Here is a 25,994-nt window from a genome sequence, read left to right as displayed (position 1 = left end):
AATTGTTTTGTTAGTCATCACTAAAACATTACTGAAATGGTTTATTACGCTCATCACCTTTGTTTTTTAAGGAACCAAGAATCTGTTCCCAGAGGCTATCTCAGTTCATTCCTTCTCAGCAAGTTCTGTGCTTTGTCTTGTTCCAGCTGAACTAAGTGACTTACCTTCCACTTCCCCACCAGAGGCAGCAATTTTAGAAAGGTGTAGATATGTTGTTCCAACAACATCGTTTTTGGTAAGACGGTCCCTGTGTAAAAGAACAGGTTAAGGCCTCCACCTCTAAGGATTTATGTTCATTTCAACAACAATTAAGAGAATTGGTAAAGACCCAGGCTTCAGAAATCATCCTGTCTAGTGGGCCGACAGCTATCCTGTATTTAAAAATCACTTTGAAACTCCATACTCTCATTTGTGATCCAAGCTTTGATTCAATAAAAGCAGAGGTGGAGAACAAGAACATTTACAACATATACACTTCAACAGATCCTGATGCTGGTGGTCCTCCTGCTACCCTTCAAGAAACATTGATCTAATCAGACAATTCATTTCAGCTATGGAAACTGAAAGGTCAAGGGATTTGCCTATGACCATATTCAGATGATTGTCACAAATGGATGAATCAGTTACAGGCACATGACATGATTGATGTAACATAGTCACACAGCATATTTATTCATATCTTATTTTGTCATGTTCATACTAATTACCAGGATGGTTTAACAACTCCAATGGGCTACATCTAAGGGTCCTTCATAGGGAGAAAAATTCCCTTCCAACTGAATTTAAATATTTATTGTGCAGCTACTGAATAATAAGTGCTATTTTTTTAATTGAAGTCTTTCTAGAGCCTAAATCTTACCTAAATATAGTAGAAACAAGTTTTCGCATTACAAGTATATGCAACTTTGTGTATTTTTCTGTGGTTATCTTAGAGAGTCTCTAACTGGAATAATATAGATAAGGCACAGCACATAGTACTCAAAACAATGTTAACTAATATTACAATAAACACTGGGTGGTGGTGGTGATGATGGTGTAATGATGATATTTGCAATTTCTACTCTCAAGAAGCTGTCAGTTGAATGAATGCCCCATGCAACTAGAACATATCCAAAAATAATCTCACTGTGGCCAAACATTGTTGGAAGGTTGGTCAAGTTAAAATCCTATCAGAACTTTTCAATGAACTTATTTTGTATTTAATCAGATAAGTAGCTTTGTCCATTTTCCTTTCTAACAATAACAGAGACTAGCTCTTAGAATGTTTTGGTGGTTCTTCCCAAGAAATGATTTACTCTATTTCTGAGCACAGTAGCATTTAAATCTATTATTTCTTATCTTGGGGCATTTTCAGATTATTTTCCCCTTCTATTATTTATGAGCAATTACACCAAGATATCTGAACATTTTCTGCAATAATATCATTATTAATGTTTTAAAGGAAAACATCCAATTCCAGGAGCAATTTATCTCCTCCCTCTGAAAGAAATGTAAATATATTGAAAGGCAGGAGTCAGGCCATCAAGAGTAACGTTCTTCAATATCCAAATGTTTAATTCTTTCATTTTGAATTAATGTAAGTCTATTTTTAACTCACCAGTCATATATGGTTAGTTTTATTTTTTCACACACTGAAGGAAACTGTTAAAAAAAAACAGAAAAAAGTATTTATTTTTCAACTTAATCCAGTAACTATTAAGTATTCTTACTTTTTCTGGGGGGGAAAAAAAAAAAAAGTCAAACCTTGATCTGAAGATTAACAATTTGATTCCACTCGGGGTTTGCGTTTTTCTCAATTATATTTGTGCAAACCTGTAAAATCAGCAAAACAAAACAGTGGGCATTCAAGTTTCTGTCTCTGAAAGTCCACAATACATGCATATTGGCTATGATTCTGCAATTTACTTACACATTATATACTAGTGGCCTAGTTTATTCTTCTTGCTACTGATTTGGAAAAATATGGCATGAGTGAAGATTGACCTTTGTTACTATATGCTAAAAGTCAGTTGTCAACATTGGATTAGAGCAACGAGGCGAGTTTGTGTTTACTGAGCATTTACTACTAACTGTCTAAGAAACATCTCTTCATTAACAGGCTCAAACAGATTTTTTGATTCTGCCACCAATCTGTGCTCCCCAAACTAGATCCCATTTTAGTATTTCCATCGCTTTGCGGGAGGGTGTTCAAGCTTGGAACCAGAGTCAGCCACCACACCTTCTCTCTCATAAGCCTCACTCAACCCATTAGTAAATCCTGGCATCCCTGCCTCAAGCAGATCCTGATTCCCCTAAGACACCTGTAGCTGACTTTTTGGGATTCCTATTCTTCCCCTACACCTCCTTATTGGATGTCCGTCCCCTGTGTGGTGTGGTCAGTGTGGTCCCCAAGTACTCTTCCTCCAGATACCTACTGTGGCTCTAAAGCCCTCTCTGACCTGCTGCCCACATCTCTCTGAGCTCATCCTAGTTTTTTCTCTTGCTCACCACACTCCAGCCACCTGGGCATCCCCACACTGCAAATGTGTTTCCTTCTTGGGGCTGATACACCTGCCTGGAAATCTCTGATGTTCAGATCTCTGCATTCTCCAGGCCTCTGCTCAAATGTCACTTCTTCAAAAGTGTTCCACTGATAATCTAGTGAACCCCAAATCTCTGCACCAATCACCATACAAGTCCCCTGTTTTATTTTCTGCACAGAATTTAGCATTATCTGACATTATCCATTTCTGTTGGGTTGTTTATTGTCATCACTTCCACTACAAAGTACACTCCATGAGAATAATGACTGTCTTGGTCACTTCTGTGACCCAAGCACATAGGACAGTATCTGATATTTTGTAGACTCACAATAATTATTTCCTGAATTAACTAGCCCTTTCACCAGTGCTATGAGAGTTTTATTACCTACATTTTTAGTTTAGGAAATTGAAACTAGGAGGTTAAAGAATTTTCCTTAGCTGTCTATGGAGTGGGGTGAAGTCTAAATTTAAATCTTACTCTACTGTAGAACTTAGGGCTCTTCCAACCTTCCCCTCCCTGCCCAAGACTGTTTTAGGAAACAAGACTGGTTCATGTCTGTGTATGTGTATGTTTTTACAAATCTCATTTTCATAAATAAATGGTTCAAGAAAACAGAAGATGCTAATTCTGCATGTTCACAGCTGCCCATGGTATGCTATTATTTTACTATGGAATATTTGACCATCTTTTTAAGTAAAAGTGGTGGTTACAAGTCTTCTCACACCAAGAGTCCTCTAGCTGTTCCCAGAGGATTGGGACAGGGCTCCTCTGCCTGACTACCCAGTGTCAGCAGCAGGGCGGGGCCTGAGAGGCTGAGAAACACCAAGGTGGGCAGCTCACCCTGGGGGGCTATGCTCTATGGCATTTGTCAGGGATTACTATTGCTGGCTACCAGCTTGCCTAAGATTAAGATAATGTTTGGTCCTGGGGCATAATCCAAATATTTCAGTGGTAGCTAATCTTCCAAAAGATGAATTTTCTAATTTGAGTCCTGCATACTTTCCACTCCAAAATACACCCGTGGAGAAGTCTGGCGTGTTCAGACTCAGATAATCTGTGTTCCTGCAGAGTGCCCTGCTCATCAGGGGGCTACTTTAACAAAGAATAAGCAGGAATTCATGCCAAGGAAAGCACAAAGGCTTAAATATTTATTTCTGGAGGCATCTACATTTAGATCACGTACAAACCTTTTTTCCAGCAAAGGAAACTTCTACAAAAGGATCCACTAGGTTTTTCTTATCTGCATTGCCTCCAAATATTTCCTTCACTGTCTGTGAGAAGGCATCATCCACTGTAACACAAAATGTCACACAGTAGAAATTAAATTTTCTGAAAAGAAGCATTATCACTCAGCAAGATTCTCCTGTACAAGAAAAAGACAATTGTAACAAGAATTGTTGTCAAAAGTGGCAAACACTGATAGCATTATGTTGTAGAAATCCTTCTTGTCTTTGTTGAGAGAAAATGTGTTCTTCCCCTCAAAGTTTTAAAAAGAAAGAGCACCTTGAAAAATAAATTGATAAATTACAGTGTTGAAAATCAATACAAAAAGTATAATGCAGAAAAGTTGACCCAGATAAGGTAAAGGCAATTCTCAAACTCAGGCCCGGTTTCAGTTTGGAAAGATACTGTCAGCTGAAATGATTGTACCTTCAGAGAAATTCAACATAATACATTTAACCAACTGCAAATAGCATGTCTTTCTGCTATAAAACTCAAAATGGAATAAAGATCAATTATATCAGGATAGCAATTTAAGGTGAGGCTTAATGAATTTACTTCATTTAAGACATTTCAGAGGGAAAGATAGGATGGGAGGCATCATAGGATCTTAAGAAAGCAAGGGAGGTTACCCGGAAAAGTAGCACATCGTAAAGAGATCCATAGTTTGTAAAGCGAGTGCTATCTCTGGGGGACCTGCAGAGGGTGTCCCAGAGTTCAGCAGGAAGCAGATATATGGGCAAGGCACAAGGATGCTGGGTCCTTGGCATGACAAAGGACTAACTGTATGAGTTTCTATGAATAGAATCACCATAAGTGATTCTCTTAAATGCACCCAATCTTTTAATACACATACTAGTGACAGACTTCTATTACTGGTAAGTAACTACCCTTTGCATAGCCATCCTTAATAATCTGATAGTGAACACATTTATTTCTTTGTAACACTTCACATTTTCAATTGGGATGAAAGGAGTTGGGAGTGCAGACTGCTGGCCTCTCTTCAGTATTCTCTATCATAAGGAGAAGATGTAGAACTGAAGAAAGAAGGATTAGAGCAGAATGGGCCAAAGGTGAAATAAGGAACATGGCTTGGTGTCCAATGGTCTTGCCCCATGCACCTGCCCAGGTAGTTCTCAGTGGGGCCAGAATGTATGAAAACAAATGCATGCAGGACTTTTAGAAGAAAGACACTTGATTGGAAACACCAGACACAATTTGGAGTATGACTTTAACACTTCTAATCATGCAGGTCATCCTGACAGGATTAAATCAATACCTACTTTGGGGGATGTCCTCTGCTCGGTAGATTTTCAGCAAGAAGGTCACCCAGCGGAGGGCGATGCCAGCTGGGAGTAACAAATTACTTTCCACATCGTCACTGTCATCACGATCTCGTTTCTCAGGCTATTGGGGACATAGGATTACAAATTATATACATGGAAAAGCGGTCCTTGTAAGAAGTGAAATCAATACTCATAAAATAAAACCAATGTGAACTATTTATGTTAGGAATTCCTGTGTTTCGGGTTTAAGAAATCAGCCACCAAATCAGCCTCAAAAGTGCTTAACACAATCAAAAGTCACATTTCTCTTCAATCAATACATCACAAGAGAATGATGTGACCTTTCATGATTTTGAGCACTAAGTAGTAGACAAAGAGAGCCTTCTTGAAGTCCTTCTGATTGCTCTCTGGTCACTTACTATTTCCCAGTTTGCCACCCAGTTTCCTAAAATGACAACTACCCTTCTGTAGAGCAATATCTGACTTGGCAAATGAGCCATGCTTTGTAGATTAAATGATGCAAGGAAGCCTTAAAACACATATCTTTACTGGGTGAAATGCCTATTTAGATACACCAGGAAGGGGTGGAACTAGGAGGAATTGGAGGGTTAGAGCTATTGATTGGAAACTTCACCATTTCACAGCTACTTCCTCCTACTTGCTCAACTCTAGGTCCTCTTCTTTAGTGAAAAAAAAAAAATTAGAAAGTGATAGAGAAAGTGGGGGCTTACAGGGGGTTCATCTCCGGTTCCTAGGACAAACATGCTGACTTTCATGTAACCTTTAGCACCCGAGCTGGTATCTTCAGGGTCATTGAGAAGAAGCCATTTCCTCATTACAGCATGGCCTGAAATAAAGTCCAAGGAAAGAAACACTGACAGGTCTGTGATTTCACCTGCTCTCGGGTAAACCAGCATTTCCTCCCAAGTCTCTTCATGCTGCACCAAATTTCTCAGGTATGTTAAAGTCTTCGGCTTTGCACTGACCCCATTCCCTACTTCTTATTCATGCCCCGCTGTCACTCAAACAAGACCCTCTAAGTTCTAACTGGCTTTATAATTTGATTTTGATAAAATCAAAATATTCTCACAAAACAGAGAAATGACCTATTTATGAGTGTTAGGATAATTACCGTCAGATTAAAAAAACAGACATCCATACTAAACTAATGATCTTCAGTCCTGCTAAGTATCCTTCTCCCTCTTCAATGAAGAAAGAAGAAACTTTTTTTGATGCCTTGATGCCCCAATTTTCTTGATTCCCTGAAGCAACACATTCATGGGGAGAGTATCACTTACCAGGTTCATCATAAACGAATCCAACATCAATCTGGGAAAAATAATTGAAAGTAGTTTAGGTAGATTTTACAATCAGCTTAGTCACTTTATTTATTTATTTATCTATCTATCTATCTATTTATTTATTTATTTTAAGGATTGATTTATTTATTTATACAAGCACTGGGTACAGTCAGAAGCGCGGGAGGGCGAGAGAATTCACCAGAGCCAGAGCGGAGAGCAGAACAGGCAGAGTGATGGTAGCACACTGCTGAGGGGATCAGGGAGCAGCAGGAGAGGTCTGAGGGCCATGCGGGACCCTCACCCGGCGGCCAGGGATCAAACCGTTGCTGCAGAGGCTGCGGGCAGCTTCGCAACCCAGCACTCAACCACTGTGCCACCGGGGAGGCCCCAGTTTAGTCACTTTAAAGAAATCATCATTATCATATAAAACTCTTGACTAGACTTAAATTTCTTTGAGACCAAATATTTCCATCTTATCCTCTCTGTATCCCCAACACCTTGCCTGGCATGTGGCACATAGAAGACTCCCAAAGAATCATATTGAATGAGTGAGTCAGTCATAGAGCTGGAAGGAGCAATGAAAGTAGGTGTCCCAGCTTGCCTAAGAACATTTCCAGTAGCACAGACAGTCTCACATTCTGTGAAACTCCTCAGTCCCAGACAAATCTGGAATTGATTACTCTACCGGAAGTCACTGGTACAATTTCCTATCTAATACTCCTCTTCTTCTCCTCCTACTAATGCTAATGCCAGTGTTAATATAACCATGAATTGGGCTAAGTGCTGTGCTAGATGCTCTATATATTCTATCTCTATTTGTCTTCACAATGACCCCATTTTACAAATGAAGATCTATAGGAACTAAGGATCAGAGAGGTTGACAGTGGCCACCTGGTGGCAGATGGGGTATGAGCACATGTTAATCTGCCCTAGATCATTCTCTAGGACTTCTAACCACTGGGAGCTCCTTCTGTGAGCAGCAGTCCATTTATGTGGAATAGCTGCGAAGGTACCAACTAAACTCTTGCTTTAAATCCCAACGTAAGTCACTTGGAAAAGCACCCCAAGTTTTTCCCCTGGTTTGGCTTGCCTTTCATGCATCAGATATGTAATAATTGGTTTGGGAGATGGAGCTCCCTAGTATGTGACCCTAGTAAGTGATGTTTCTTGCCACAGTCAAGCACCCTTCCCCTCTGGAGTGGTGCATTGGTTTCCATTCCCTGGGGGGAAGGCCAAGACTATGATGCACAGCTCTTCCCGGCATTTTCCAGGCATTTGGGTACTGAAAGTGCTTACATGGAAGTCAACAGACCCAGGCCAGAGCATACTCAACTGATTTCTGGTCCCTGGGGCATGCATGTTCGGCTGGCATTCCAGCCCTCAGCAAGGATTATGACATCAATCCCTCACAAATAACCTTAAGATGTCACCAAGATGGACATCCTGAGACCTGTCCAGGAACCCAGTTCCTCATTATGAAAGTGCCCGCCTTTAATGTAAGTTGAATGAAACACACTGTTGACACCCACCTTAAATTCTCCCATCAGACTATCTGCCCGCATAGAGTGGGAATTATAAACCTGAAAGAAAGGAGAGCCGTGAAAAGATCATAGACTTTAACAGGCAGCTGTTGAGCTGCTGACCCTTCCTACTCTGGATCTCCTTACCCGGATGCTGATGATCTCATCCATCAATTCAGAGGGGGTGATGTGAACGTTGTAGAAAAATAACTGTCAAAACAAAAGGAAAATATTTGAATGTCATCAGAGTTGATCTCAGGTGTAGTAGGATATGATGCTACAATTTGGGAGGCCCTCCTTAAAAAACCCAACACACAAACCCAATGAACACATCACAGGGCCTAGAAAAGGTCCTGAAGCTTAAACTTCATTAGTTTCATGGCAATTCACCTTTGCATGTTGGGAAAAGGGTTAAGTAACGATTACACCATTTATTTAATAAATAAATTGCTCATTTGGGACCATGTGTCTACTAGCTCACTAAAGTAAAGACATAAACTTACTTTATGTTATTTCAAATCTTACTGAAATGGTTGCTTGGGTTTGCATGAACCTAGAAAGTTGAGTCTAATTCTTTACCACTTGTGATACACCTTGAGGGGGTGATCCTGTGCCTCAAAATCATATACACAGTGTTGCAGGCCAAAGTTAACTCAATAAAAAAGTAATAAATAATATTAAAAGAAATACTTCCCTTGACACACATGTCAATTTGTCTCATTAGTCATGCCAAGTTTAATGACTTTGTTATGAATATATATGTAAATTAGGTTTTTCTTTTTTGGTAAAATTCTTTTGTTGATTTATGAGTTAGTCTGTTGAAAGGCCAAGTTATGGGCCTCCCCTGGTGGCACAGGTGGCTGAGCGCAGCGCTGTGAAGCTGTCCACAGCCTCTGTAGCACCAGTTCGAACCTGGGTGGCCAGCAAGGGTCCCACATGGCGCAGCAGACCTCTCCTGTCTCACCCACTGCTCCCCTCAGCAGTGTATTTCGTCAGTCTGCCTGTTCTGTTCCCTGCTCTATCTCTGGTGAATCCTCTCAAATCTGGCCTATACCCTGGTTCTTGTATAAATAAATAAATCTTTAAAAAAAAAAAAAGACAGGCCAAGTTACTTGAGCCTTCCCTTTTGCTGAAAGATTCAATCTAAAAAATTTTCATTAAAATGGGAAAATTCTGAGGTAGAGATTTTTCGGGATGAGTAAAGACGTAGCCTGCATTACAAATGCCTCAGCATGTAGTCATTTAGCATCATGTCCTCCTTCCATTCCAGCCTTGTCCTCTCCCATGAATCTTGCCCAGTCCTTCCCAAAGCCCATGGTCAAGTGCCCCACATCACTGTGCATGCACTTCCTACATTTACTTTGGCACAACTTAGCTGCATGCTGTTGTCTGTGATTTATCCGAGAAGAAGTTAGAAATAAGAGAAAATAAGCCCTTCCACAAAGCTGGGGGCTGGTTTGAACAAAGAAGAAGAAACTAGAACACTAGATAGAAGGAACCGGTTCCTCCTGTGAATAGACGTAGAAAAAAAGAACAAAAGCCAGAGCAGGGACTGGGATTAGAAACCACAGGGAACTAAGAGAAACTGTGATAGAAAACTGGGAGCAAAGGTTTCAGCTCCCAGAACAGGAGACGCAGGCCTGAGGAATCTCAGAAATGCGTCTCCTCAGCAGAGTTAAGGCAAATTCCCTAAACAAATTTGTCTTCACAGTCCTAAATGTTTTTGTGGCATTTGAGATATCTATCAAGGGATTAAGTGTTTTTGAGGAGTGTTACAGAAGAGGTCACCAGCATCAGGCCAGATTCTCAGCATGGGAGAAGGGAAAGAATCCCTTTGCTCACAACTGTTCTCCTTTCATATATATTATTTTTATAGCCAAACAATGTAGTACCTTTTTTATAGTACCTTTAAAAAGCCAAGGTACTTTTTCACACAGAGTCATTCCTCAGAGACATCTTGCTAATTAGAAAGAGCAAAAGCAGATGTAGGTGACTTTGTGAGCTCCATCATGGGGGGAAGGGAGGGGTGCAAGGACCATTAGGAAGGGTCCCAGCCATAAATTGTTGCAGGAACACCAAAAACCTGGGCAGCTCTGAGAACCAGTGACGAGACAGGTCATGTCCAACACTGGAAGCTTGCATTGTCTTTACCAGTGAGGTTCACTCGTGTCCCTCCCTAGGGTGGGAAGGAAGAGGCGAGTCTCTAACACAGAACACACTCACTGGGCAGGAACATCCAGTTACCTCGTCAAAAAATGGGTTGTTCCCGCTCTTGATCCTTGTTCGGTGTGTCTGGCCACAGATGTGGACTTTGACCACAGGCTTGATGTTGTTGCCACTTAACTGCCGGCCTTCAATCACTCGGACACGGATCTGCAAACAGAAGGAGTGCGATCCTTTCCCAGTGCTCCACGGCAGCCAACCCTCGAGTGTTGCCTCAGCTCTTTCACCTACGAGGATGGCTGGAACCCAGCCAGAGCCGTTTTCCATGTAACGGTGCCCTCGGATTTGGACTCACACCCAAGGTGGACACTGGAGTTGGGTTGCAGAACTCAAGACGGTAATGGGGCTGCAATGGCTCTGGAAAGACTGGGGCAAGGCTGAGGTTGCGGGTCAGACCACCACCCCCAAGCTGGCCTTCCTGCACCCTGGGATGCACTAACTCCCCTCCGGGCTGCCTCCCAGTGGCAGGAGAGCCCAGAGCTATGAAAAGTGCACACCAACACTTCTAATCTCTGATTAGCAACTTCCTGTCACGAAAGGGGAGAAAGGGCAGGGTTTTATTTCTCTGAAGAGCTTTCTGTGGCTTGACCACATCTATTCCCACATGCAGGAGGAAGATGGAGGGCTCCTTTCATGGGGCTCGTGCACTAACGTCCCTTTTCACTAGGTGAGCCACTGCCCATAGGAAGAGCTTCTTCCTAATATCACTGCAGTCGCCAGTAGGGGGACCCCACGGTGTTAAGACAAGATGCGGGGTGCAAGTGCCGATCCTACCTGGAAGTCCTGGGGCTTGTTGGACAGTATCCGTCGGCTTTTCTTTCCTTTCGTGAGCCTCCGGGCAAGCTGAGCTTCTGACACAAGCCCGCTTGGCCCCCTGGGCACGACGCCCCTGATTCTGCTATCCAACTTGTCTTCATCACCTTCATCCTCCTCCTCTTCTCCTAAACACCACAAAGGAATCCAGTCAGAGGCAGCTCTCACCCTGCAAATGTCGGAAGTCTGGTGCAGAGTTCCTGAGGACACGCTTCTGGTAACTCTGACGTGGGACTCAGATACAGTTTCTTTAGGAAAATGTGATCTTGGTGCCTCTAGCCACCCAGGCAGGATGTCTTCAAAAGGCCACAAAAATGCCCTCTACACTACAGGGAGGGCCAGAGGAGATGGCAGAGTCGATCCCAGGCAGAGAACAACATTTCCAGGGACCTTTCTGCTGTTAGGTTGGGCGATGAGGAAGTGCCCTGGGAAACTGGGGCCTTGCACAGGAGACCAACCTCGCTCTTCCCACGGCTGGCCTTTTCTCTGGAGACAGGCGAACTTCCTGTCTCCTCTCTGCCTAAACCTCCTGATTCACAAATGTCCTCTCCACCCTCATGGCAGAAGAGAAGCTTTTCTCCAGTTTTCTTGCTCAATATACAATCATGCTCGCCTTGTGTCCTTCTGTCCACATACTTCTGTTCCCTCACTTATGCCACAAGCTGCTCTTCACACTCGGGGAAGTTTTTCCTGCTTAGCAAATCTGCTGCCCATACCTGAGAGCCTGCCTGCTTCTTATCCTTTGGGATCCTCCAAATGTCTGTGCTCTCTCTCTCTCTCTCTCTCTCTCAACATCTGCAATGGTCTCTTCTCTGTGGAAGAGACCCTCAAATATGCACAGAGCTTTCTCTCCTTAAAAAACACACACACACAAATTAACTTCCCCCTCAAGGTCTCCCCTTTCTTTTATTCACAAACTCTTTGAAATTTGCTGACAAATTTAACTCTTCTAATAAAAAGTGTGAATTCAATATAATTTAAGAGGGCCTAGAAGGCTAATCACATTGTCAAAAAAAATACAATAACTTACATTCCCTCCTTTACATGCAAAATCATATAAAATATTTAATTTCCACATGGGGTCACCTGTCAGTCACTCACATCCTAGTAAAAAATAGTTCAATCAGGTTGCCATGTAGCACTGCTCTTTAAAGCTTACCCTCTGCAAGATAATTGGGATCTCTTTGTCTCTGTTCTTGAAGAAGCTTTAAAAGGAGGATTTGCCTGCTCCCATCTTGGTGTTCCTAAAACCAGTCCCTTAAAATACTGTTCCTTATTCTCCTCCAGTAAGTCCCTCAATGCGTTAAGTTCCTGATGAAATAAATACTTTGTCTTAGGCCAGACAGACCCTCCCTGACTCTCCCAGATGGAGTGAGTCACACCTTCTCATATTTACCACATATTGTTCTATTACATCCTCACCACACAGCCTTTATCTAGTGCTAACCCACAGACCTCTCCACTACCATACACTCCTCAGAAGCAGGAAGAATGCCCTTTACTTCTTTGTGTCTGCCCCCTTTCTGTCATGCCTTACAGAAATCCCAGGACAGAGAAGGGGCTTGATGAAACATAGAATGGTAAATAACTCTGAGTTCCTATTCCTCCTCATGTCCTCTCATATTTTTGAGTGGTTAGCAAAGCTCCTGCACAGTTCTCAGGAAGAGCAAGCACCCAGACAGCTAGAGGGGTGCTCCTCCCATCCTTGGACTAGCCTCAGGAAAGCAAGGAGTTCACGCTCCCCTTCTGCAAGCTTGGTCTGGACTGCAAAATGGCTGGGTCACATGGATTTAAGCTCCTCCAACAACTCAGACTATCTCCCTTCTGTCATCCCAGGACCAGGTGGGGCTTTACATACCCCTTTGTGATGCTGGCCTCCAAACAAGGGGCCATTAAATTCTTGACTGTTCCAGAAATAAACCTCGGGTCATGAAGAACCAATTTCTTCTGGAAACACCTCCTGTTATTTAGACTTTAAGGATGGATCAGAGGAAATCTACTTAAGTCATGGCTACTGCCCAAATCTCTACATGGCAGCAGAAGGCAATTTGAGGAGGAAACTGCTTCTTTATGTGGCAGGAAGCTGCACAGGATTAAACAATGCTACCCTAAGTGTTCCACAAAAAAGTGGAGGGAGCCCTTAAGGCACTGCTGAACACACCCTCCTACACAGTTGTTTCATTACCCAATCTTAGTGGTTGTTTTGGCATGTTCCCTTAATAAGATCCAGGCATGAGCTTCAACCACAGCCAAGGGAATCCACAATGACTCTTTCATAGTCACAGAGGGCAACTCTAAGCTACGAACTGAATAGGAAGCTACTGGCTGTATTTGCCTCCTAAGGCTGTTGTAACAAAGTACCACAAACAAGGTGACTTGAAACAATAGAAACTGGGCCTCCCCTGGTGGCGCAGAGGTTGAGTGCTGGGCTGCAAAGCTGCCCTCAGCCTCTGCAGTGCCGGTTCGATCCCCAGCCACTGGCAAGGGTCCCACATGGAGCGACAGACCTCTCCTGCCACGCCCGCTGCTCCCCACAGCAGTGTATTTCATCAGTCTGCCTGTTCTGCTCCCCACTCTAGCTAGTGAATTCTCTTGCCCTCCTGTGCTTCTGACTGTACCCAGTGCTTATATAAATAAATAAATAAATCCTTAAAAAAAAAAATAGAAACTGATTCTATGACTGTTCCAAACCCTAGAAGTTCAAAACCAAGGTTTTGGCAGGGCCATGCTCCCTTGGAAGTCTCTAGGAAAAAAATCCTTCCATGCCTCTAATGGGTGAATCCTTAAAATGCTTGGTATTCCTTGGCTTGTAGCTGCATCACCCCAACTTTGCCTCTCATCACATGGTGCTCTCCCCACTGTCCATGTGCCCTCACCTCTTCTTGCAGGACACCAGTCATTGGATTTAAGGTCTACCCTAATTTTAACTAATTATATCCGTAAAGGCCTTGTTCCAAATAAGGTCAAATATTGAGGTCCCATATAAACCGGATTTTGGGGATGGGGACACAATTCAACCTACTACAGAGGGCATTTTTTGTACCTTTCCAGTTTTCTCCATCTCTTACTCCAGTCCACAAGTCTGCAGCTACAAAGGGAGCCCCAATCTATCGGCACTAGATTACCCTGTCCTCTCCCACTCCACTTCCTTCATGTCCTTAATTTTCTCCTAACCTGTGTTAGATTTTGTGGTCTAATACCACAACCCCCTCTCTACACACCCCTCAACCCCATCCCTTCTCTCAGTTCATTGTACTCACCTGGTTCAATTAACTCTATACATATTCTACCCTTCACTCAGGCAGCTGGTCTAGGCTGAGAGCATACACCTTAATGAGTGGTCTCCCTTTAATGTCACAAACTTTAAGAGGGCTTACAGAACTTCTTGATCACCTAACATGCTCCTAAGTTTTCCTGGATCTACTTCAAAGTTCTCTTGGATCCTGGTGTGATGGCCACTAATTAGCCAATAAGGTCAAGTCACTCTACTTTTTTTTTTTTAAGATTTATTTATTTATACAAGCACTGGGTATAGTCAGAAGCACAGGAGGGTGAGAGAATTCAGCAGAGCCAGAGTGGGAAGCAGAACAGGCAGACTGACGAAATACACTGCAGAAGGGAGCAGCGGGTGCGGCAGGAGAGGTCTGCATGCCATGTGGGACCCTCACCGGCCAGCAGGGGAACAAATGGGCACTGCAGAGGCTGAGGGCAGCTTCACAGCCCAGCGCTCAACCTCTGCTACCGGAGAGACCCCACTCTACTTTTTAAACTCCCACCTAATTTACACCTTGAAAGCTTCTGACATCCTGTCACTGTCCTTCTCACCATCAGCTAATGACCTTACTTCTTATTTCATTGAGAAAACAAGCAATCAGCAAAGAATTTCATATCCTCCCAATTCCAAAACAACTATCCTACCAGAATCTATCGTCTGACATCCCCCCTGCTACAATCAGTGAACTGAATGGGATCTGAACTCCAACCCAAGGCTAGCCCTTCAAGGGACAACTCTGTGCCACTTGGAGTAGGCACTTGGGCATAAACCAGTGAGGGGAAAATTGACTTTATACATGGGCAAGGGAAGTCCTTGGTTTTAAAGGACTCCCACCAGGCTCTGCAATAGTAGTTGGCCAAGATCTTCACAAGTTCTTTGGGATCCCTGATACTGCCAGATGCAGTGAATAGGAAGCATATGACTGGGGGTTACATGTGGGTCAAGGCAAAGGCAAAGAGAAAGAAGCTGTGCTCTAAGGGCTGACCATGACACTGGTGGCTGAGAACACGGCCCAGTAATGGCACATTTAAGAGGTGAAGAAACACGTGAAGAGACTAGAGTACACACCTGGAACCTCACAACCAGGGCATATGTATAGGGTGGAAGCCACAAACTGAAGCAAAGCCTTGCCCAGGACTTCCTGTTGGAGTTTGTGTGCTGGACACAATCACCATGAGGCTGTTCAATAAGGGCATTTTGTAAACAATTTTGATGTCCTGATTCAAAGCGGCTTCACTTGCCTCATGGGGTCGGTGTCCAGGAGAGCAGAGAGGTACAGACAGTGTAATGCTAAGGAAGGCTTTGAGATTCCCTTGGGTAGGCTAGGGCTTCATGAAGGGTCAGCTTACCTCCCATCCCTGGCACGCTGGTCTCACTGGGGTCATTTGGATGTGGAACTGAAGGTGGTTCATAGCCAATCACCAAGTCAATGGTGGCCTGGGTGGAAATAATTCATTACAGATAGTATCAGTGCAGGGCACTGGAACATTATGGACTCAATGCAAATCACATCACCAGGAGTTAAAGTCCTAAGAAAAGGTGAGCAGGGGGATGGGAGCAGGGGAAATGGAGAACAGAGGATGATGCATATCTTCCCAGCGTGACCCAGGTGGAGTATGAAGGCCCGAAGCCTGGGAAAGGAGTTACCCAATACATTGCCAAGTGTTTCGCTGCTGAGGGACAACCTCATAAACTGGAAGAAAGTTGAGATAAGCATGCATGAACTTGTAGTTAACCTCCACCCTACACTGGAGATGGGCTCCAATCACAGAATTAAAGGCACAGCGGTTCTTTTTAAATACTTAAGTTGTTTGTTTGCTCATTAATTGCTAGGATTTATTTTCACACTTCTCTGTACAAAAAATTTTAAGGAACTAAGAAGAAATTATATAACAATGTGATTTATAAAATAAGATGATAAAAAGGAATCAAGCCTGATTAAAGAGGAAACAACTATGCAAATCATGGAGTTCATGGTAATTGCCATTCCTCTTGCATAAAATGTGACCCCAGGATGGCCAGGAGCCAAGGCAAAAATGAGAACAAAAATGTTATATAAATTTCATTATCAGAAAAGAAGAAACACGCCAGTTCCTTACAGAAGATAAATTAATTCAACCTTTAAAAATTCCTCACTTGGGCAAAAGTAAAAGGCAAAAGATTTATGAGCTCTCAAGAAAACCTAGAATATACACAGGCAATACTTTAGGGAAGCATAATTAGGGCAGAAATACTTTTGTATTCCATAAATCATGAATCTACAAAAGTTCAAAAATGTTAGGGGGTCTGAACATAGAGTTGCTAACTCGTACCTTGCAAACACATACTACCATTTACTATTACTATCGTTTCAAAAATAAAGGTATTTTCACAGCAGAAATGAGGAAGGACAACTTCAGAAAGGATGACACATGCACATGTGTGCACACACATCACCCACACGACCACATAAAATCCCAGAAATAATACACAACATTTAGCACATGTTTATACTGAAAATCATTCATTGTTTAGCTGAAGTTCAAATTTAAATGGATATCCCATGTGTCTGCTGAGCAGTGTATACTTCTTCATGGATCAGCATATTCTGTGGTCAATGTAGGGATTATGGCCTGGGAGACACTGAACAAGGAAAATGAATAATGTCCCTAACAGCAGCTTCATGGCAAATGATCACTGGAACAGCATCTTAGATTGCTAGAAAGAGCCAGGCTACACTCAGACGGTGAAATGCAGGAAGACAAAGGGGCTCAATTGCCAAACTGAATTGAAAGATCAAATTTTAAACCAGAAGAATACATGAATGGCTCAATCTCTGGATCAGTAGCTTTTTAAATGGGATTCCCATAGGTGGATCCAGGGATCCCTAGCAGGGGGGGTGGGTGGTAGGAAGGTGTCAAGGGGGAGACTTGAGTCCCTTAACTTTCCTTATTCCACTCATTCATCACAATTCTGCCATGTCAGGGGTCTATCTACATATGTTTTCTTCTGTGCTTAAAAACAAGCAGCCAGAAAAATCACTAACTTGTACCATCCTACCTAAGTGTCATTTCTCTCAGCCAGGTTTTTGGTAGATGGGTGATAGCCAACATTTGGAATTTACATTTATGCTTAGAATGTTGATTTCCAAGCATGATTAGATTCCCACATTCTAAGTGCTTACAGCAAATCTTTATGTTTTGACTAGACCAGCAAAATTAACATTGCTAATGGATGTTGAGATGCCTGACCTGTATTCTTGCCTTCAGGACTGGTCTCTTTTAGTATAAAATGTTCTTTATTTGCCTAGGTGGCTAAGGAAAAATGAAGGAGCTAAAGTGGCAAGCATGGTGGTTTTATGAGCACTTAAGCGCAATCATATGGAACCTCAAAGCTGTGATACTTGAGTCAATTCCTTTTTACAGTATATGAGCAAGAGGATTCTTATCTTACATTAGATAATATCAATATGTACTTATCTAGAGAGGCTGTGATCAGAAAACATTCAGCTGCCAATACAATAATAATGATCTTAATATTTGCATCTTGATATTCCAAAGTAATATTAATGAGTTTTCTTTATATAACAGTTCAAGGAGTGTGTGATAACATAGAGGGACAGTCACCACAAATGTTAACACACACTGGAAAGATGCGCAGTGACACCAACAGAAGGTCTCACTCTTAGAGCATTCTGTCATAGAAAATCAAATTTATCTGATTTGCTAGTTCTGTGAATGAGAGTATTAGACTATATAATTTGTTTAATCCCAAAACTAATTTCTGCTTTCTGTGTAGTGAGCTAATTATAATGCCATACTCTTTTCTTAGTAAATTTTCACTTAACCATCACACTTCAAAACCATCCAATAGGGGGCCTACTTGGTGGTGCAAGAGGTTAATAAGCACAGCCCTATGAAACTATCTGCAGGCTCTGCAGCACGAGTTTGATCTCAGCTGGTCAGGGAGCTACCTACATGGCACAGCAGACCTCTCCTGTCTCTCCAGCTACTCCCCTCAGCAGTGTATTTGTCAGTCTACCTGTTCTGTTCCCCACTCTGTCTCTGGTGAATCCTCTTAGCCCCCATGCCTCTGGCTGTACCCCATTTCTTGTATGCATAAATAAACAAATCTTAAAAAAATATCCAACAGGAAGGGAAATGCTCACCCCAGTGTCTTGTCCTCTTTCGTTTAGCAGGGTGATCTGTTTGTAGGGCAGTGACCTGCTTTGGTCTCCAATCAGGTCCTTCAGGGCAACAGAGGCCGTGCCAATTAATCTGCAGGGAAACGAGAGAGCACACAGCAGCCCAAGTAAGACACGCTTCCATGTACTTGTTGGACTTCCTAGTTCCCTTCTTAATCACCTGTTATTATTAACATCACTCATCATCAAATATGGCCATTTTGTTCTCACCCTAGCAGGGTATTTTAGCAGTAAACATGAAATATCACTTCTTCACAACAAATAGCTATTTCATGAGTCAAACTAGAGACACTCTAAAGTGATAAATCATGAATGAGATAGATGGATGAGAGGCAAAGACAGAATACAGACCCCCAGAATCCAAGAAGAAACAAAAGTAGGACAAAATTCAGACATTCCTTTGTCATGGAAATTTGAGAGGATCCATAAAACACAAGAAGACCTTCCTGAAGTGTAAGTATGTTGTTAGTTTGTTGCTGGGACTAATTTGCTACCATATATTCTCTTGAACAGCATTCAAGAGATTGTGTACTTCTCTCTCTTTCTGGACTCTGAGGGGTTATGTTCAGTCTCCACACTCACACATCTAACTCTCAGTGCACACATTATATTGGTGCAGGAGAACCTGTGTGTTCTGCTGAAGTGAAGCTAATTTTTAGGGCCAGAGAATAGAGACTACTTAGAGTATATAAACTCCAGTGCCTGGAACATAAGACATTCCTTAAAAGATATTTACTGAATGAAAGAAAGAAAAAATAAATATTGAGAATGAATACCCAAAACATCTTAATAGGTAGGACATGTGATCAAACAAGTGGGTAAACCACACATCCCAAGGGAGTTGGCCAACATAAACATGTAACCCATGAAATGAAAGTGGGGTTTCTCAATGAAACATGAGATGAAAGGGGGTGAATTGAAGACTTTTCCTTTCTGCAATACAATCAAAAAGCAGAGACCCCAAGGGGTATGCTCTCAGCATGGATACTAAAAAAAGAAAAAGAGAAATAGTAGGAATTTTAAAATGAGATTTACTTATACCTCCTCTATATTTGCAGCAACTTATACTAATAAATAGTAGATATAATAGCATGAAAGATTATTAGCATAAAAATAGAAAACTAAACATCAAGTCCTCAAAGTGATAAAAGAGATCCTTTATATCCAAAAACTCAGACTAAATAAATCTTAGTTGAGCATACAACTTAATTCTGGCTTTGGGGGCAAAAATAATCAAGAAAATTGATCTTGTTGAGAAATACTCATTTTATCCTAAAATGTAGTAAGGTTTCTTTAAAAATTAGGACATGAATATAGTGTCAGAGTGGGTGCATGATTTTTGAATGGCCGTATCTGTGTTCTCCTCCCCCACTCTGACCTCAGCAGTAGGACAGATTATAACCCTGGCCTCTGTCACCCAAACACATATATCCAGTGACTCGGCAATATAACCAATGACTTCACTGACTATAAAGGGATATATCACATAAGACCACAAAATGCCATGGCACCTGCTTCACCCAAGGAAATGAAGCATTTGCACATATTTTCTTAAAGATGACACCTTCTTAGAACACCACAAGAAGCTCAACGACATGATCTATTCCCACCTCTTCTAATATCACAATGGAGTCTGCTCCTGGCAATGGAAATGAAAAATTCTGCCCCCAGATGGATAAGATTGAACTTTTCAGCCTTTTTAAATCAATACAGAAATTAGCTCTCAGTCAACACTGAGATGATGGAACCTTTAGAGAATACTTCTTCAGATGAATATGTTTCCTCAGTATGTGTATTAGATTTTTTTTTTACATGAGTGTATTTTCTCCTCACTTAAATTTTTTACTTCTTTGACATAGGAGCAAGACTCTACACCTGCCTCCATCTCCATCAGATAAAACAGGTAAACTCCCACCAAAGGTGAGAGCCCCTAGCAAAATCTCTTCTACATGTCCCTTAGCCCCACATGGTGTGAGAATTTCTCTCCATGTTTTAAGAAAAGGAAAGTAAGCCAAGGGTTTGGCAAGTGGAGTTTTTAAGAAGAACAAGATGTGAAGATACAGGATTAAAAGTCATCTGACTGGTCTCAGATGTCAAAATGAGGTATTAGCCTTGAAAGTGTGGAAATACACTGAATTTTTTCCCTCACAGTCCCATGATTCATAGTTTAACTTTGTGATTAAAATAACACTGCACACTTGCACATGTACTGATTTGTTTTTGCTAAAGTTAGGATGGTCTATAGTGATAGACCTCTATAGTGATAATTCTTAGGAAAATAACAAAAAGTGCGGCAAGCTGAGACCATGCTCAAGTAGGAAGAGGGCTGGTTAGGCTTGGCCCAGAATTTCTCAACCTTAACACCATTGACATCTTGAACTGGGCAGGTCTTCGTCTGAGGAATTATCTTGTACCTTGTCCCCACTCGTATCTCTATACACTGCCAGTTGTCCCCTGGTGGACAAAAATCACCCCAGGTTTGAGAACTAAGGGTAAGAAGATTCTTCTTCTAGACCTAACTCTGTCCTAACTTCGAGACCTTGGGTAAGTAACCTAACTCTCTGAGCTGACTCCATTATCTGTGAAAAAGCAGATTGAAGTAAATAATTTCTCTGATTCTTTTCAGGACTAAAAGTCTGCCACTAGGCTTGTATGTGTTACATTTTCTACATTTATCTAGGAAAGTCTCCCCTTAAAGCCCTGGTTGAATAATTTAGGAAAAAGTAGACCCTAGAAAATATCCATGTTGGATAATTCAGAATATTAGGCAGGGTTTTTGCCTTCATGGGAATTGAGCTATAATGTCGTAGGTCAAACTTAAATTCACACAGCGTGTCAAGGAAGAAAGATTAGACTGAGAGAGGGAATGTAGATTACAGTGAGAGATATGTAAGACAACAGGGAGTGGTAGGGCTTGTAGAAAATAGGAGAAAACAGAATTGCCCAAATCTCAAAGCCAGTCTATTAGTCTGCCATGACCCTGAATGTCTTTATAATTCCATTCCGATACAACTAATATCTGCTGCTTTCCTTTCCTCATGAGAGAGTAATAACATATAACTGACTAGGAATGGAGTAAAATAAAAAGCCAGTTAGAAAGGTTTACCTCAATTCCTTCTTTTAAAAACCTTTAGTCCCATTTCTTAACATGAGCTTTTTTATCACCAAATTCTGATGTTTTGGGAGAAGAGTTAAAAGAAGACCTGGCTTTCTTTTTTCTAAAGCAAAAACCGTGTTTAGAGAAAAGCAGGGAAAGACTTAAATTCCCAGAATATTTTCAATAGTTAGGTAGAGTTGAAGAAAAACGCAAACATTTACAATTTGTCAGAGCTTTCACTGTAAGTTGAACATTCCCTGTGGGTACGGGTGAGCTCCAGGGCACGTCTAGCCTAGCCCGCCTATTTTGTAAGATGTTGCTTGGATACAAAACACTATGAGGGACTGGGAAATGATGACTTGGCCTCCTACTCAGGGATAAGCACAGTTGGCCTACAAGCCAATTTCCTTTAAAGGAGTTGACACTAAACCAAGAACCCTTTCCTTTCATGTTACTAATGCTATAAAAATGCTAAAATGTTACAGCGTGACTGTAAGGGGACACTTTGCCCTGTATTTTCATGGAAAAATAAATTCTTCCTTGGACTCCACCCAACATGAAAACTGATGGACCATGCGCAAAAGGAAACTTGAGTGACAGAATCTCAAGGCCCTTGAGCTGAGGCCCTCCCCAGCTTTACTTGAGGAATTAACAAACTGCAGATGTGTTCTGAAATGAAGAAAGGGCCTATTCCAGGCAGTTCCTGAAAATTATAGTTTTGAGTTGGGTCACTATGCTACATTGAATCAATCCCAAGCAGTGGAAACAATTACTTAAAAATTAGAAGTTATAATGGGGAGGTGGAGGGGAACCTAAGTGTTTATTATAAACTGGTCAACATAGTCATGCTAGTGCTGGTTAAGAACTTCTTCAACTGTTTCTCGTCAAACTAGACAAATCTACTCCAGGTCTGAATAGAAGAGAATAGAAAATGTCCTCCCCATTAGCATCAGTACAAATGGTCAACAGCCACATGCCACTGTGGTGAGCAAGGCTTTGCCTTACTCCCCTCAGGGGGGCTCACATAGAACTGTTACTCTTTTGCGCAGCAGGGAGGCAGCCTACTGAAATCACTGGAGGAGAGTTCACTGGAAATTCGTTCATGAAGGAAAAGAAAAATGTGCTGGAGGCTGAAAGTAAATCACATGTTGCACCGTTTCTGCCTCTGCAGACTTGTATTTCCCTCCTCTGAGCAGGGATGCCTTCCCCAACTGGTCTGGGCACAAATACTTTTCTGAGCTGCCCCCACGGCCCCTGTAAAAAACCCAAAGGACCCTTGGTTGGAAGCACTGTTTAGAGCCAACTGAGATTTATTTTATTTTGGTCAGGCTTGTGTGATGTGTGAGGGGTTCTCGGGGGGCCCAGGATCTCTTGCCCACACTTTTCTTTCCCCTGACCCAGGGTCCTCTCCTCCTCTGGCTCATAACCTAAAGGTGGGAGGGCCAAACTGGCACCTTGTTCTCAAGCAGATGGTGGGAGAGGCAGGGCAGCGAATTTTATTAGAGGAGGCCCTTAGAAAGAAAAAAAAAAAATACCTCAAAGAGCATACCCTATTCCCATCTTCTGTCCAGTTGCACCAGTGGGGAACCCTCCTGAGTCACCCAAATGGCACACCCAAGCACCTGGATTAGCTCACACCCTGAATCTTAGAATTGGCCTCCCCAGCTCTCCCTGCAGTGGATTCTTGGGGCCCTGAGCAGACATTAGTTCATTCTTACACCTAGAAATTTTGAGAAATAATGGTTTCTCAGAGTGATCCTTACAGGGGCACCGGGAAGGAGGAGGAAGGGCAGAGGACTGAGAGCAGTAGGGAAGGCAGCTGGCAAAGACACATTGAAGGAGAGGGGGCTTGCCTGTTTTTAAAAATACATTCAGTATGATAATAATACAGGTTTGCATTTGAGAAGTGGCAGTAGCAATCAATTATTTAATAGAACAAAGTAGTAAGCAACACTCTATTAATCTCAGCAGGCTAGCCATCTGCCCCAACCCATGGTCTCTTCTCCTTACTTCAGACAGAATTGTCAGGAGAAAGGTCTCAGTGCTTTGATCCTGTTCAGCAAAAGAGGTTTTAGAAAATGTAAAAATGCGGGTCCACATGATGGTCCCCAACCTGGATGTGCACAAGCATCGTGGGGTAGGGCGGAGTCTCTGCACTTCTAAATTGCTCTACTCCTGGGTTTTGGAATCACTGGGCAAGCCTGGAGGCTATGGCAGGATTTATAGACTCCTGGTCAGTAACAGCTCCTTTTTGTCAGGCCCTCCCTCCCCTCCCATCCCTGCTGCATCACTTAGTGAGGGGGAAGCTGAGTGGAAGCCCAGGCCTCCTCACCAAAGTCCCTCTGGTAGGTGAAGCACTTGAGGCTGCAAGGGGTTTGTTAACCAGCTTAATGCCTGGCATACTGGAGATGCTCAGTAATTATTTCTTCAATGACTATATCGTATTATTTTGCTATCTGCATGTGACCAATTGTTTGGTTCATTCAGCCATCAAAAATGTGACAGACATGGTGCTTGGACAGTTCAGCAGAACACTCAGACCCTGTCTCTGCCTACTCTCATGCATTAGAATCAAGACAAGAGTTTTCATTTATTCGCTCATCAACTCACTCATTCATGCATCAGTTGGCTCTTATAAGGTAAGGGCCGGCATAACACAGTGAGCAAGAACTTGGAGCTAGACAGCGCTGGTTAATTTGGATTCTTTTACCACAGGCTACATAACTTCTTACTTAACTTGTCTGAGCCTCAGTTTCCTCATCTGCAAAATGGTGATAATGAACTCCTACTTAGAAGTATTGCTGTTAGGATTGAAAGGATGCTATGCTAAGTGCCTAACAGCCACTTTTTATTATTTTTCAGGCCCTCCTCTAGAAAAAGGGATCCAATAACACACAAGGACAAGACTCCAGGTCAGAACTTGTAGGGAAAGGTGGTCTGCTCATGCATGGCCTAAATCACAGGAAGATGAGCTTACCTGGGCTGGGCTCTGGGTAGACAGGAATGAATGAACAGATAAGAACCCTTGCTGCTACCCACAGCCATTTCTATACCATCACTGCGCAAACTTCTTAAAACCAGTTCTTCTTCTTATGTACAACAAACAGTTCCCTCCCCACCTGCTATGCTATCTATCATGAATCTGTCTGGGAAGCAATTTTTATTTTTAGGGTTAGACCAGCTCCACGTAGACCAGCTATATTAACTGTAACTGGATTTTCATATAATCCAACTTATTGCAATCTGAATGAAATTTTTAAAGTGACCATGCTCATTACAAAAAGACACCACCAAACAAATCCTTATGTAAAAACCCTATGTAAATGAACACACACACACACACACACTTCACTGCAACATTTTCTCCTTTCCCTCCACTTTATTTTTTCTTCCTCATAATTATACCATCTTATAAACTATCGGTGTATTTGTGTTTATTATCTGTTCCCTCAAAACTTAGATGCAAACTCCATGAAAGGCAAGCCTAGAGCAGTGACTGACACCCAGGAGGTAGACAGATTAGTTGATACATCCGTGCGGATAGTCCAATGACTTTACAAATGACACGTTATAAGATTCCCCTCCTAAGAAATAGTCCTCCAAGTGCAATTAGAAGATAATTACAGCTCTTGTCATTATAAAGCGCTGTTCTTTTTCAGTCTCTCTGGGTGTCTCTCTCCAAGGCTGTGACCCACCTTCACCTACTCACAGATCTTAACGGACCCCAGCAGGACAGTGGCAGCCACTTAATTGGCCTCCCTGCACAGTGGGGTTCAGCCTCTCCAGCATCCGGAGACAGCCGGTCCAAACCAGCTCTGATCTTTTCATAGTTTTGCTGCTCTATTGGAAATAAGGAATTAAAGCAAAGTCAAACAGACCTGTTCACAGTTACATACGCTTTGGGTCTCAATTTTTACAGCCTGAGCAGCTACTCCTGTTGGAAAGTCCACCTCAACCCTGAGGCTGCCCATCCCTCCAGGGGGACGATGGAAAGTCCCTGGGACCACCAGACACCCCATGCATGTCCTGTTTCCTCGTGGCATAGGCCCGTCGCTAGGAGAGGTGACAGCATGGAAAGCTTGAAGATAAGGTCTTTCGTATACAGGAAATGAAATTTCTCATAAGTGATACTACATATTGCCTTGCCAGAATAATTTCACTCCTAACCCAATCTTTAATTTAAAAACCCCTTTGCCTAGGGAGTTTGTATATTTCACAACCTAAGGTTATCCTTTCTCTTTTTCTAATTCTAGAGATCCCAGTACCGACTTCGGTGTGTGTGTGAAGCTGTTCTCTCACTTTCATATCCTGACACCCTAGTCCTCAGCCCAACACACACACACGCACACACACACACACACACACACACGGAATAAACCTTGGAAGAAAGGTTTTTGGCGCAATTTAAGAGGGTTTTAACAAAAGTAGGTTAAATCCTAGGGTTTCCACCTAAAAGAACTAGGTGACTTCAAGCAATTTACTGATCCCCTCTGAGCCACGTTTTTCTCATCTCTAACTAGGGGGTAAGCCTGGCTGACTCAGGTCATTAGAAA

The 25,994-nt window shown here is 42.3% G+C and overlaps 1 protein-coding gene across 1 annotated transcript in view; it reads right to left on the bottom strand.

Moving 5' to 3' along the window:
- The window catches only part of MYOF (myoferlin), a 129,989-nt gene that overhangs the window by 71,898 nt on the left and 32,097 nt on the right, over positions 1-25,994 (bottom strand). The window contains exons 3-15 of the mRNA XM_054690408.1: positions 18,309-18,484; positions 15,511-15,598; positions 10,849-11,015; positions 10,096-10,224; positions 7,999-8,061; positions 7,861-7,911; positions 6,329-6,359; positions 5,762-5,877; positions 5,028-5,151; positions 3,711-3,814; positions 1,744-1,812; positions 1,598-1,641; positions 165-247 (exon numbers count right to left, since the gene is read on the bottom strand). Of these exons, the coding sequence (XP_054546383.1) occupies positions 165-247; positions 1,598-1,641; positions 1,744-1,812; positions 3,711-3,814; positions 5,028-5,151; positions 5,762-5,877; positions 6,329-6,359; positions 7,861-7,911; positions 7,999-8,061; positions 10,096-10,224; positions 10,849-11,015; positions 15,511-15,598; positions 18,309-18,484 (1,245 nt within the window). The remainder of the gene's footprint in view (positions 1-164; positions 248-1,597; positions 1,642-1,743; positions 1,813-3,710; positions 3,815-5,027; positions 5,152-5,761; positions 5,878-6,328; positions 6,360-7,860; positions 7,912-7,998; positions 8,062-10,095; positions 10,225-10,848; positions 11,016-15,510; positions 15,599-18,308; positions 18,485-25,994) is intronic.

This window comes from Talpa occidentalis, unplaced genomic scaffold (assembly GCF_014898055.3).
Source record: "Talpa occidentalis isolate TD23 unplaced genomic scaffold, MPIMG_talOcc4v2.1 talOcc4.8, whole genome shotgun sequence".
In the NCBI taxonomy this organism is placed as follows: domain Eukaryota; kingdom Metazoa; phylum Chordata; class Mammalia; order Eulipotyphla; family Talpidae; genus Talpa; species Talpa occidentalis.
This window is presented reverse-complemented; position numbering and strand designations above follow the sequence as displayed.